The following is a 15,000-nucleotide window of genomic DNA, read 5'->3' on the forward strand; positions in this document are numbered from 1 at the left end:
GAGGACAGCGAGGACGACAACAACACCTGGAACGGGAACTCCACCCAGCAGATGTAGCGCAGTAACGGCAGCTCTTCTGGAGTGATTAGTTCAGTATGTCCAATTCAAGGTTTTCTGCTGCACTCAGGGCTGATCCCTTTATTCTCTCCTTCTCGTACTGTGTTCCAGGCCTATGCCCCTGACCCTCACCTGCATGGCTAGATTCATAATAATCTACAGAACCTCCGTTGTGTTTAGGATGAGGGTTTTTGTTTTGATTACGACATGATTCTGTCTGCTAACCCAGGCTCAGGCGACACCAGCTTCCTTTCTTGTGTTTGTAGCTCATAGTTGATCATTCTCAAATCAATCAGACAGGTTTATAATGACCTCAGTGGCCCTGGTTGTGTCAGCCACCAAATTCTCTGAAAAGAGCAAATAGACAGTAAACCAAGAGATGTTGTAATCTGAGCCTGGTTTCACATTAAGTTATGGAGTTTTGGAAAGGTTTACATTTGAGAAGTGATTGGTTGATTGCCAGTGACTCATGCAGATTAATGTATAAAATATTTCATCACACAGCTGGCTGAGGACTATGTGTTTGTAGCTGTTGGAGTTCTACCAAGGTGGTGGCCACACACACACGCGCGCGCGGCAGTATGTGTGTCTATTAGTAGACAATGGTTGACTACTGTAATTCTCTTCATCCAACAATTTAATTAAAGCAGCCTGTTTTTCAAATATCCCTTAAATTGTGTCTTGGTTTTTGTTAACGAGGACTGATTATTATTTGTTATCTTGAACTTTATCTAAATGATAAATATAATTTACGAAACGGAGTCAAAAATGTAATTAAAGTGTTTATCCCAGTGCACAAATTATACTTTTAATTTAGCTGAATAGTCAGATCAGTCTCAATATTAATAAGTGCACACATAAGGATTCACACATTTATTTTGTGATTTATATATAAATGACTGCTCAAATATTTTTTATGCACACAAAAATGTAAATGTAAACATTTCTACATATAAAACACAAATGTATTTCTGGAGCATCTGTAAATCAGCAGATCTTTTTTAAGGTAAATCAACTTTCCAGTACAAACACTTGAGTAGTCTTTATTTAAAACATTAGGTCCTAGAAGTTGTAAAATGAGCTAATAGCTGAATCCAGAGTTATTGTGACTGATCATCATTTTGATTTGGATTATTATTTAAAGAAAGGAAGGGGAAACAAGGGTAAATATTTGACAGGTATTTCATACTCCTCACATCAGAGAAGAGGGGTTGAGTGAGTATTGCACATGGCAGTGATGTTTATACAAATTATAAAAGGTGAGTATTGCACATGGCAGTGATAACTGCACAGCAGTGGTGGAATAGTCTGTTCTTGGTGTGGGGGTCTACCTCTCTATCTTTCCATGTTTTCATGTTCCGCTCTGCAGAGAGCTGCTTGTTGGGCCAAACGCCGCCGAAGAGCGTTAACTTTATCCAAACACACTCGTACTTTCAACTCGTGCAGTTCGGTATGTTTCGTGCAGTAATGACCCTCGAGATTATTTCTCCTGGAAAGTGCGACATTCCACATCTAGCTTTCTCTGTTTTACACTCGCCATGCTGCGTTCGTTGATGTCAATGACAGTCTTGTTTAAAATTGAAGTGACCACGTTCCGCTCGTGTTGTGTTCAAGGACCCTGACCTTGGCCAGGAAAAACAGTCAGTCCCCCATTTAAAATATTGCCGTCTAGTTTTTTTTGCTAGTGGATTTTATTTGCGTGCGTTTTACGAATTACCTCGAGGGCCGGATCAAATGGTCTCGCGGCCCGTATACGGCCCGGAGGCCGGAGGTTCCCCACCCCTGCCCTAAGAGATATTTGACAGAGGTATTTCAAATCAATTCAAATGTATTTATATAGCCCAATATCCCAAATTACACATTTGTCTCAGTGGGCTTTACAGACTGTACAGCATACACACCGCACAAAGAAACCCCATAATTAAAGGGAGAAATGGAAAAAACCTCAGGGAGGGCAACTGAGGAGGGATCCCTCTTCCAGGACGGACAGACATGCAATAGATGAAGTGTGTACAGAATAAACAACATGGTAAATATACAACATTCATGTGACAGAAATTATGGTGTTTAAAAAATGATTGGTGAATCCAGGATGATGTAAAAAAGGCTTCAAAAAGAATATATATTGACATGGCCGTCAGGCAGGACCAGGACAGCAGGTGCAGCCAGGATTCATACAAACAATTTTTTGCACAGTTGATCTTGGGACCTGTAGCTGCTTTGAAATGGCTCCAAGTGACTTTCCTGACTTTTTCAAGTCAATGATCCGCCTTTTCAGATCTGTGCTGAGCTCCGTCAATCATAATCACTCACAAGAGGTTAAGAGGCCTTGCCACAAAGCTCATTTGATTGACACAACTTTCTACATTACCAACATTTATAATTCATGTTGCTGACCCAGCAGATTTGGTCACATTTTCAGTAGACCCATAATAAATTCATAAAAGAACCAAACTTCATGAATCTTTTTTGTGACAAAGAGGTATGTGCTTCAATCACTATCACAGAAAAATGAGAGTTTTAGAAACTCAAAAAGCCACACATAAATGCAGTGAAGTTCACACATGACAATTTGTAAATGCAGGTTCAACAGTTTGTAAATACAACATTCCAATATGATATGATGATAATATTTGATGAAAATTGCAAATACGTTTAAATACATATATTTGTGGATTTATTTTTTGAATGAAAAATATGTGTGCGCATCAGAAGTATATTTGTAAACCATATTTTATCGTTATATACAATGACAGCTATTTTTGTGTACATTGAAAAATACTTTTGTGGAGAAAATCATTTATATATAAATCATAAAACACATTTGTGAATCCTTCTCTGTGCATTTAATAATATTGAGACAGATCTGGGTTCATAATCATGAAAAGGTAAGTGACAATGCTGCGCTGACCCTCGCGGGCAGGCAAACCGGTAATGATCCTTCCGCAGGTTCACCTACGGAAACCTTGTTACGACTTTTACTTCCTCTAGATAGTCAAGTTTGATCGTCTTCTCGGTATTGTGAAAATGACTAATCTAATCTAGTCTTGTGTCAAATCCAGCACACTTGGTTTTAAAGAGTTTAATTATAGTGGAATTTGTCGGGGAAAAAGTGAAGTCTGGACCTCCTCCTTGAACAATTTAAATCTAATAAGCTATTGAAGTTCTGGTCTAGTTCTAGTCTTAAAGTTATAACAGATTCAAAAGTCAGATACAATAGAGTTTATTGTTACATGAAAATAAGAACTCACCCGAGGTTACAGCCGGCTGTAAACACTATATTCGAACGTTCTGTGCTCTTCTCTTATACACATTTGCCCACCCCCCTGTCACAATACTGAGGCTAAAACGTCATCCATTTCGCATCGTATTGTTCTCCTGTCAATAAATGAAGGGACTATGTTTTTCACACTCTCTCTTGATCTAACACCTGCATTTACAAAACACCCCCGGACGTAAGGTTTATCTAGCTCTTGTAATAGTAGATCGTAAGGTTATCTGGCATAGTGAGGTCTGTCATATGCCACCTTCACAAGCTCATGTCCCCCCTTCTCTCCTTTGCGATATGCTAAGGCCTCCATAAATCTGTTTTAATGGGTTAACTGGGGGTCCTTTCCTTTCTACGTCATCGCCTTCTGAGTTTACACTTGTGCTATCACATCTACACCTCCACACCTCACTATGTAGATGTACATTTGTAGATGTTTTATAAAATAAATTGTGTATTGAATATCATACATCATTGAAATTTTACACACTATTATCATATATGTTAGATACAAAGTACTTGCTAGAGCTAGATGAACATTTACTACAACAAATTACATTTTTATGCTTCCATTCATTTCTTCATATATACTGTAGCTGAACACTTATTATGAATCCTTTCTGAGTTTAATGTGAAGCATTCAATTATATCAATCACTGAAGCAAATCTTGATTTACCTATTAATCTTAAACATCATGTGTATAGAAAGAGTGTGTGCGTGTGTGTTGGGGGGAGTCAGGGAACCAGGGGTGTTATCATCCCTCTGGTTTACTATTCTATATAATATTAAATATATCAAAAATGAAGACTGACATCATGACAACAGCCTTTATTTCACTTAATTTTACTTTTAAAAGACAAATAAACAAACAAAGGGGCTGGATGGAATATGAGACATAAGGAGGTTCTTTATGACTTGCCCCTCCCTCGGGGAACACTGCCGATGTTGATGTGGTGAGGACAGTTAATGGAGGTTACATTTGTACCAAGTGAGTGTATAGCAATTTGGGAACCACTGCTTTAGCCTATGTGACATTTAAACTAACAATTTGAGTACATGTTTAATTTGAGTAAATGTTTGTTTGTTCATTCATTTTACCTCAAATTCAATTTTGATTACTCCGACATTTCGAAGGAATCATTTTAGAAATCACTACAAGCATAAAGCCACACCAACAGAGAAACTGCTTTGAACTGAGTATTGTGTTCTAATATGATGCATCCTGTGTGTGCACGTTACACATTAAATGCTGCCCTACTCTCCTACTGTATATGCTTATGAGCACATACATTACAATATATCACACCTGTAAATATTAGAAGTAATGAGCAAAAATGTGCATACTTTTAGGTAATAAGTGAAGAAATACAATGCAAATGCAAACATGGAGCGGGTAAATGACAGCAATTCATCATAAAAAAAAGTATGAGTAAATAAATCTGTGAATGTGGACATTTGTAAATGGCATCTACTCTCTACTCTCCTAACACACACACACACATAAGTGTGTTGATTGTTTGAGCACCGATCTTCAGTGGAAATCTTCATTCTCCAGTGAATGTTGGGTTGGTCACAGTGGTGGTGGCAGTCTGGAACAGTGGGTTGTCATCCTGCCAACAGAGAAATACCAATGCTTAGTTTATTTTCATCTTTGATGTTTTTTATGCCTCATTATGTTAGGAGTCTTTATAGTCTGGTCTTTGGGGATTTTGACCAGGAAAAGAATGGTATAAAGATGATTTTTACACCACATAAGCCAAATGTGCCATAGAACAACATATCCAAAATCCGCAAAAATCCGCTTTGAAAATGTTTTATGAGTGTTTTGCATGTTTTTGTATGGAAAAGGTAAAAAGTAAGGATTTTATGGCGACTTTTGACACTTCATTCACCTTCATTGTAGAAAATGCAAGCTTACACTGTATATATAATGTTTATTGTAATTTTTTAATAATTTTTTGTTAACAGCGATAATAAAAAAATGACATTTAAACAATTTTGTCTCACCTCTGCCCACTTGGATTTCTTCTTTTCATTTTCAAATTTCCTGAACTCTTTCAGGTCCTTCGTGTAGATGAGGAGCTTGATGAACATCAGCAGCGTGATGCCAATGAGAGCCACAGACGCAATGGAGCCTCCGATGATAGCTATGACGCTGGGTGGTTCCGGACAGTCTGGAAGAAAGGGGATAAATTAGGCTAAATAAATATTTACACATATGTGTACATGCTAAACTATATAAAATGTCTGCTGACCTTTTTGGATGTTCATTTAGCTCATTAGCTTTCAACTTTCAACAATCTATTGGATAAATTGCTTTCAAATTTTGTGTGAACATGATCCCCAGGATGTTTGTGATCCTCTGACTTTATACCTTTAGAACCTATTTACATTTGTTGTTTTGACTGAAATGTCTCAACAACAACAAGTTGCCATGCAAATAACTTTGGTGATCCTCCGACTTTTCATCTAGTGTCACGTTTACTACCAAATACCTGCAACACTTCCCATCAGCCTCAGTTGTTTTTGTGTTTTGTGCTAACTAGCAAATGTTATAATATAAATGTTGCATGCGTGATAAATATTATATTTCTGTATTTCATTAGCAGTTTACCTCTTTGTTTGAGAATTTCAGCCTTGTAGTTATCCAGTCCCACCAACTGCTCCAGATTAAATTTGATCCAGCAGCCCTCTGTGTCCTTCTGCTGGCATTTCTTGCTTTGTATAGTGGGCTGATCCACCATCTCATGATAAATGCTCTTGTTGCAAGCCACACTGCAGTTTTTTTTAAACGGACCCAAGTCAAAGCCGAGGCATTCAATGCAGTTCCTGAAAACAAGATTATTAGCAACAGTTACAATTTTTTCTGAAAATATATCGCAATTTCTCAAAGCTCTAAAGGCAACTGAAAACAGATAACCACTTTGTCATAACTCCACAAATATCTTGCAAAATGAAAAACTACAAACCATGTTCTCTCCTCTTAAACTGATGCACACAGTTATCATATAAATATCTCTTACTCAGCATCAATTAAACACCAGATACATTTAAAACACTGCCATCAATATACAGATTTTATATGGTTTGGCTTCTTGAGGCCATGTTATGAATCTAAATGTATAACATTGTGTAGAATTGTTTCTTTTTTCTCCTTTTTTCATATATATATAATTTATTGTACCAAAATATGTTGCAATTGTATGGTACATGCAGTATAAAGACTGTTGCCATATTATAATACAATTCTGTGAATATATAAATATTGCATTGACACAATCATAGTATCACATGTGTCTATCCAATCAGCTCCAATTGGGCAAAACTCACTAGCTTCAGAGTCATACTGACAACTTATAGTTGTAACTGCAACCTGGTAGAGAATTCACAAATGGTACCTTTAAAACTCACAGTGTTCGCACTGATAAGTAACACGTGAAACACTACAGTAAGAAAATGTATTTTGTCCACAGTCATAAAAGGATGAAATCAGTGAACAAATACAAGAAAGTAACAAAGTCATATAGTAAGATGTTAAGCTGACTGAACAGATGTGCTCTCTAACACATGATTGGAGGGATTTCTTTTGTAACTTGATAAATCAAACCTTCAACAATAATTTGAAAGTAAAAGTTAAGTAAAAGATTTGACTCCTTACAGTTTGGTCTGGCAAGGGTCAAGGCAGCCGAGGCATGTCTGGCATCGTGGATGCCGGTATCCCTCCTTACACTCACAGCGGTTACACTTGCAGGTCCCTCTACCGTAGCACACAGTGTCGTTAAGGGTTTGACAGCCCTCCGTAGACCCCTTACACTGACAGGCTGAGCCTTCGTAGCCTGTAAAGCATTCACATCTGCCACAGTTGCATTTACCGTTTCCTACAAGTTGTGAGGAAGGGAGAGGAGAGTATTTATATACATATACACTATTAACCACACATTTATGTATGCATACTACCCCACATATCCTGCACATTGAATAAAATAATTTAAACACAGTTACTGTGGGGAACACGATTAAAGGAGTGTAGAGCACATACAACACAAGACCCACACTGATAGCTCTTAGCAAATTTAATTTAATTTGCATGCCTATCCCTAACAGCCTCCACTCTTTTACTATGAGAAGCAGCAAATCCCTAGAGACAAGCACATCCGAGAGAGATGGTGAGGTAGGGCGCAGGGCAACATTTAAAGGAATGAACTGTGACCTGGAAGGAGTTTAAAAATTGCTGTGTGGTCACACCTCGGGGCTACCTTACTTTAAAGTAAATAATTAGCAGCTTATTATTTTACTCGTGAAATAACTATCCAATAAGAAGGAGCTGGACCGATATGTATCACTAAGAGCCAAAATACACCACATTTTGCCCATGGTGGCTTCGGCAGTTTACTCAATTCTCTCACTGCATACTTTGGTTCCTTATACAAAATGTTTGTGTATGTTATGTCTTTATGTTATAACAAATATTGGGGGCATCTTGGTGGACTGTGCAATTGCAATGTCCCCTGTTACGTTTTTTTGCATGTGACGTCTGTTTTCTGTTCCCTTATTTGTCATTTACCATCAAAAATAAATAAAGGTACCGCTCTGTCCATACCCTTTTTGTGACATAGCAATCACATTGAAGGGCAGGGAAGAAGAATAATGCTAGCTATGTAAACAAAGCAGGTTCCAAAACATAAAGAATATGCTTTCCATATGTTTTATGACGTAGAAAATGTATTTAGCCCGTATACTTGTCAAGTATTTTTCAACAAATCACTTTGTCTGTATCCTTATCTGTTAAACCATGATGGAAAATGACTGAAACTCTACCTCCACATAGTTTATTCTGGAACTTCTCACAGTGCACATCATCACACTCGCAGAAGACACCATGGTAGTTGCTTCCACTCTCTGTGGTGTGGCATTGGCACCTGCCACATACGCAGTCTCCTCGACCCTCACACTCGGTGCCATTCTCCCTCTGACAGGATGCTCGCAGGGCACGCTCATCTTTTTCCCCAACGGAGCACTCACAGTACTGACCGATGGAGCCTTCATTGCAGCTGAATAAGGACATGTCAGAAAGAACGAAAAAACCTAAATTAGCAAAGACAAATATAAACCGTAACAAATACATAATAAAGAGCTAGCCTTTTTTCTACCAGTATGATGTATCTTATTATATAAATCTTCTTTGATCAGTTTAATGAGTCTAATCTGTTTTTTTTCAATTGTTTAAACACGTTTCATAAAACTGTTGCAGTTTCAACTATAAGTTGTCAGTATGACTCTAAAGCTGGTGAGTTTTGCCCAATTGGAGCTGATTGGATGTTATGTGATACCATGATTGTGTCAATGCAATATTTATACATTCACAGAATTGTATTACAATATGGCTACAGTCTTTATACTGCATGTGCCATACAATTGCAACATATTTTGGTTCAATAATTTATATATTTGAAATATTTTACAATTCTACACAATGTTATACATTTGGATTCATAACATGGCCTCAAGAAGGCAAAACATATAAAATCTGTATATTGGTGGCAGTATTTTAAATGTATCTAGTGTTTAATTGATGCTGAGTAAGAGACATTCATGTGATACAGTAGCTGTGTGCATCGTTCTGATTCTAATGACTGACAGACAACTCTACAGAGGTGTCAAACTCTTACTCTTTAAGAACTATTCCTATGTTTCAATGTAGTTTTCAGTTGTTCTGCTATTTCAAAAAAATTAACAGGACTCTTTGCAGCTTTGTGAGGCTGTACTTAGGAACAACTGGGCTTTGTGCTAAATGCCAACAGCATCATGTTAATGTGCTCACAATGAGTTGATAATGCCATTCAAAATGTATAACGTTTATCACGCATGCTAACATTTGCTAAGCACAAAACACAAAAACAACTGAGGCTGATGAAGTTTTGCAGGTAACTTCCCATGAAAACCATTCTCATAGTTTACCAAATGGTAGTAAACGTGACACTAGATCAGGGGTGGCCAACCAGTCAGAGGTTAAAAGCCAAAAATGTTACTATGGTACTGCAAAGAGCCACATCATACACACAGTCACAGATGCGCACTCCCCCTCTCTCCTTCTCTCTTTTGTTCTCAGCCTTTCTCTGTGCTCCCTCACTCTCTTCCTCCCCTCTCTCACACAAAAATGAACATCTAAAACTTTACACATACACACACACACACACACACACACACACACACACACACACACACACACACACACTCAAAGACCCTCCCTCCCAAAGACACACACACCCTCACACAGACAGACACACATAGCTCTGCTCAAACAGATTTATTGTAAATGTCACACACCATAATATTGACAGAAATTGAATTAAACCTCTCCTATCAGTATTCAGGGGCCAGTTATTATTATTATTATTATTATTATTATTATTATTATTATTATTATTATTATTATTATTATTATTATTATTATTATTATTATTATTATCAACAATGAACATTGTGTGCACTCTCACACACAAACTCTCAGTAAAAAAATGTGAAAAAGTGTTTTATCTTCCTCTGCATGTTGCTTCTTTAAATTAGTGGGACTTCTGACATTCCTTGCCTCGAACAATCTTCGTCACATCTGGCTTGTATTTGGTTGAGGTCATCGCCTCGTCCGTGACTAGCGGGGCTTTCAAACAGTCCGTCTCAGCATTAAAAGGGTCGACGAGGAACGTAATCTGTGACCTTTTCAGCTGCAGGGTTTCAACCAATGTTGCATATCGGGCTGTTTGCTTGTCCGCTTGCTTTTAGCAGAGAGGGAAAATTCTCCCTTTTGAAGAAGTGTCTTAAACTGTTTCAGTTTGTTAACAAACGCAAATACACTTTGCACTAGGTCAGGCAGCATTTTTATATGAATATGAACTCTTCCACTCTACTAAATACGTCCTATGTTTGTCTTCATATTTTCGCTTAGCTGTGCATTTTTTCCCTGCAATTTTAGGATCGAACTCAGATGGTCAGATAGTGTTTACTCAACGATAGGTTCTTCCCCCCTCGAAGGTGATTGGTTCACTGCATCGCAGGCATTTTTGTGATTGGCTCTTGGGCCACATCAAAATTAGACGCGCTGTCATGCTCTCATACTGACAGCACACATACACACAAATAACATTTGATATGAACTGAAGAGCCGCATGAAACTGGGCAAAGAGCCGCACACGGCTCGAGAGCATCATGAATGAATGAATGTTGCTGCAAAATTTCATGCGGTAGGTAGTTTTAGTCTTTCTTACCTTAAATTCTTATCTGAAGTTCAAGTTTCTGTAGCACATTACAGTTATATCATATTGAATAGGACACTGGTACCAAAAAGTGACTTCTAGGGTGTCCTTCCAGTGGAGAAAATGTGATGCTGTGCTATATGTCCAACATCAAAATGACACGCTCCTATGTTCAAGAAAATGTGCCCTAGTAATAGAAAATGACAACATTCTGCACGCTGGTGCCCCATCGCATGCAACTGGGGCCTTTTTTTTGACCCCAGACAGCCTGAGTCCATCACTGGAGTAGATTAACCATTGATCACTACAATCGGTATTTCCACCATTTGTTGAAGTGTTGCTTACATAGTTGAGTTGGAGTAGAAAACAAATGTGGCTCACGTTCACAAAGAGAATCATAAAAAGTGTGATTGTCTCAGAGGATAGTTTGCACAAAGCTAGAACATCAAACTACACTGCACTTCTTTGCTCCTGACAGTCATTATGCGCACAAGAGTTTGCTTGTCAGATCTTTTTTTTGGTGAAGATGAATAACCGCACTATTTAAAATGAAATCAAGTGCATGCCAATTTACTGACACAGTCATTGTGTAGGAGTTGTAAAGCATACCTGCAAATACCACAGTTGACTCTTCCCTTGCCCTTGCAGTGTGGGTGGCTGTTGCTGTCTGGGTCTTCACATTGACACTTGCAATTTGTAGATAAGGTCACCGTCAATGTGTCTTTAATGCCCAGTGGTCTTATAGTGAAAGACTTCTCCTCCATACACATCAACGCTGTCACTGTGACATCAAAAGAAATCTGGAGAGGGCAGTTAGGGTTGAAGAGTCAGATATGAAACATTTTAAACATTTAAAGAACACTCACTGGTTTAAAGGTCAAAATGAGATCTTCACATTCTTGATCCCCTCTTGTATTATTATTATTAGGGCTGTCAAATTAGTGCGTTCATTTCGATTAATTAATCACAGAAAAAATAACGCATCAAAAAAATGAACAGAGATTAATCACACTCTTAGATGCCCGTTGACCCTTTACGTCAACCGACATGGCGATGATGGAAGCGGATGAGAAAACGTTATTTTGCCCAGTGATTGGAAAGTTTACATTTAATAAACTCCCGGATGTAACTGTTGATGCTCCGTTCTGTGCAATTCCTGCAGCAAAGAATGTTCGAACCATCGGAGAACTTCAAACCTGAAATATCACCTCAACGCAAAGCACTTAGCAGCTAGCTCGGAGCTAGTTAGCACCGCAGCTGATGCTAAAGTGTGCGACCCGTCTCGTCATACATCTCGATCAGGCGTTCAGACGTAGAATGAGTCGGTCTACCTGAGACACATTGACAACTCAATCACAAAATGTATTGCAATGGACTGCAGGTGGTAGAGGACAGGCGGTGAACGGAAGCTTTACAGATGGCGTCAAATGACACAACTTTTAAGCCGCCACAAGAATGAATTAAAGATGTTATGCCCGATTTGAAATTGCACTTTATTTCAAACTGATGGTCTGTGTTGTATACTTATAGCATACAAGATATTGGAGAAATAGTATTGAAATAAAAGACATGTTGACCTTTAGGTTTATAATGCCTACTCATTGATTCACTCATCTTGCAAATCCATTTGAATATTTAGAAATGCTTCTCACAGCAAATATTGATACATGCGATTAATTTAGATTAATTAATCACAAAGCATGTAATTATTTATATTAATTTTTGTAATCCCTTGACAGCCCTAATTATTATTAATCTCCTTTTCAGCTCTTCCTGAATCTGAGGTTGGATCCTATTTTCCACAATCTTGGCATTATCTTTCCCCGGGAGCCTGAACAATGAACGTGAGACCCCAATAGTTGCAGCACACCCTCTGGTCCCTTTTTGTCCTCAAAGTCCATGCGACATCGAAGGGATGTGTTTACTATGACAGCCCAACAATATCCAGACACTTCAGCAATGCGGATTCTTTGTGGTTGTGGAACAGTTGACCAATTGCAAAGACACTGAGCAGGGGAGTGTGGGGGTATGGAATGCCAGTGCCCCTACTACGGCCCATTGGGTTCCAATAAAGCTGTGTTTGCTTTTCTTGGCATGAAGTCAAGCTCATTTTTAGAATTGTGCCTTGTCACTTATTCTGTGAAGGTGAGGAGCATGGATCTAAGTTTGTTGCAGATGATGTTGTTCTGCTAGCTTGATCAAGCTGTGGGAATGAGTAACTACCTCAGGTGAAGGAGTTCAAGTATGTTGGGATTTTGTTCACGAGTCAGGGTAAGATGGAAGGTAAGACTGAGCTACGGGGCGGGAGGAGCTCCGTCCGTAGGGATTTGGCTTGGGAATCAGGGGTTAGCCGGTACGGAGTACCAAGTGTGAACTAGTACCTGGAGAGGAGCAAGGTACCGGACCCCACACTGCTCCCTGGGAGCTGTTTAGTAGCTGCCCACTGCTCCTGATACTAGGATGGGTTAAATGCAGAGTCTATATTTCACTGTGTGCTGTTTACATGTATGATGAAGAAAAGGTTAAATTGATGCCAAATTAGTATTAGAAAAGGAAAACAGGCAGCTAAAGGTTAAGGTCTTGATATACTAGTTGATATAAGTGCTCGATATGCGTTTCCTTAACAGCGTGATTGGGCTAGGGATAGGGGAAAAGCTCATACATCGGGAAGGAGCTTGGTGAAGAATGGCTATTCTGGGCATGTGTACCTAAGAGGAAACGCTGGGGAAATGACCCTGAATATGGTGAAGGGATGTATCCCATCTGACCAACCAGGAAGAGCTGGAGTGAGGGAGAAGGATGTTTGGGTTACCTTACTTAGTCTGGTGCCAGCAGGATCTGGATAGATGTACTTTTTAAAATGAGAATCACAATGTGGAGGGCACCAATAAAAAATAAAAAATCTAACAAGAACTATATATATATATATATATATATATATATATATATATATATTGTATATATGAACATTAACATATAAAGTTTTTAAAAGACTACAATAAGAACTGACCTCCTCTCCCACTCGTACATTGGCACAAACTCCTTCGTTGTCCCCTGCTTTTTCTGAACCATCGCATTTAGGGGTGTAGACAACTCTTACATGATCAGGCAGGTTGTCATGGGTCACAGTCACTTTGGAGGACAACCTCTGCCATGGATTGAACATTTGAGAGGGTTGAGAGATATAGACAAAGATAGCACAAAATTGTGAGGAAAAAATGTATTGGTCAAATACAATGACAGTTACACATGCACACAAAGGGAGAAAGTGGCAAATGGACAACTTACATCGTAGGCGCTCTTAATCAATTCAACCACATTTTTAGAATCTGATGTCAGAACTCCCACCTCTGATTTTGGAATCATTTCAGAGAGTTGCTGGGATAAAACAAAAGGTCAAAGGAAAAATCCATCAACATAATATACTGTGTGCTCTATAAATAAATAAAATGAGGCACATAAATAAAAAGTACATTTTATTTACCTTGAACACATTCGCCACATTTTCTGTCACTGCAAATATCGGCTGAATATTGTTTTTTTCCAACTGCATGGCCAGTTGTCCAACAGATGGATAGTCCTGCACACAATAATCAGAGAAATAAGTGACATTTTGTAAACCTTTCGGTTTATCGGTTATTTAAGATATTACACATCTTAAATATCCATTTGGGGTGCTAAACTTTTAGTAGTTTTTCAAGAAAACTTGTGTTTTTTTGGAAACTGTGTGCCGATAATAAATAATAATGGATAGTCTGGTCTTATTTCATTAGTTTTAGTAACATGACATTACAACCCTTTGACTATTGATCCCTTTATGTGATTCCATACATACCATTTCAGTGCTCTTGGTATAAAGGTTGTTTTCAATGTGGCACTGCTCATCATTGGGTTCCAGTATGCCAGCTAATTTTCCATCCCCGGCCATGTGGAATCCAGCGTCAGTGGTTAGCACAATCAGCCGAGTGCTGCTGTTCCTCCAACCTATTATGTCCTAAACAACAATATGTGTCAGGGACCATTTGGCCAAGCCCTCTTTAAAGGCCCATTCAATGGAACTCTTACCTTACTGGATAAAAACCCCCTGCAATCACCCATATCTGCCTCATACAAAATACCTTTATACCCCAGTAACTTTCTTTGTGACAAAACGGTTTAGGCTACTAGAACACAAGTGTCCCGTAAAGACAGCAGCTCAGATAATTATGATGATGTTGATGAGGATGATGATGATGATGATGTGCCCTTGGTGAAGCTCGTTGCCAAGAAGAAGAAACCAGTGAAGAAAAGCACTAAGCTCACGGTCGAGCCGGCGTCCGTGCCGACCTGTGGCCTATGGCTACCTGGTTGATCCTGCCAGTAACATATGCTTGTCTCAAAGATTAAGCCATGCAAGTCTAAGTACACACGGCCGTTACAGTGAA

General features: G+C 38.7%; 2 protein-coding genes across 4 annotated transcripts in view; one reads left to right on the forward strand and one right to left on the reverse strand.

Moving 5' to 3' along the window:
• Positions 1-731, forward strand: part of ubxn4 (UBX domain protein 4) — an 11,336-nt gene extending 10,605 nt beyond the window's left edge. For all 3 annotated transcript variants that reach the window (XM_029459399.1, XM_029459398.1, XM_029459400.1), the window contains exon 13: positions 1-731. This exon is cut by the window's left edge and continues 82 nt beyond it. In XM_029459399.1, coding sequence (XP_029315259.1) covers positions 1-57 — 57 coding nt within the window. In that variant the 3' untranslated portion in view covers positions 58-731.
• A 3,408-nt stretch (positions 732-4,139) lies between these two features.
• LOC115026146 (integrin beta-2-like) overlaps positions 4,140-15,000 on the reverse strand; it is a 20,586-nt gene continuing 9,725 nt past the window's right edge. Inside the window, 10 exon segments of the mRNA XM_029458789.1 lie at positions 4,140-4,936; positions 5,334-5,500; positions 5,941-6,155; positions 6,985-7,204; positions 8,145-8,377; positions 11,186-11,376; positions 13,587-13,724; positions 13,865-13,954; positions 14,061-14,156; positions 14,412-14,570. Of these exon segments, the coding sequence (XP_029314649.1) occupies positions 4,871-4,936; positions 5,334-5,500; positions 5,941-6,155; positions 6,985-7,204; positions 8,145-8,377; positions 11,186-11,376; positions 13,587-13,724; positions 13,865-13,954; positions 14,061-14,156; positions 14,412-14,570 (1,575 nt within the window). The 3' untranslated portion in view covers positions 4,140-4,870.

Source organism: Cottoperca gobio, chromosome 21 (genome assembly GCF_900634415.1).
Source record: "Cottoperca gobio chromosome 21, fCotGob3.1, whole genome shotgun sequence".
In the NCBI taxonomy this organism is placed as follows: Eukaryota; Metazoa; Chordata; class Actinopteri; order Perciformes; family Bovichtidae; genus Cottoperca; species Cottoperca gobio.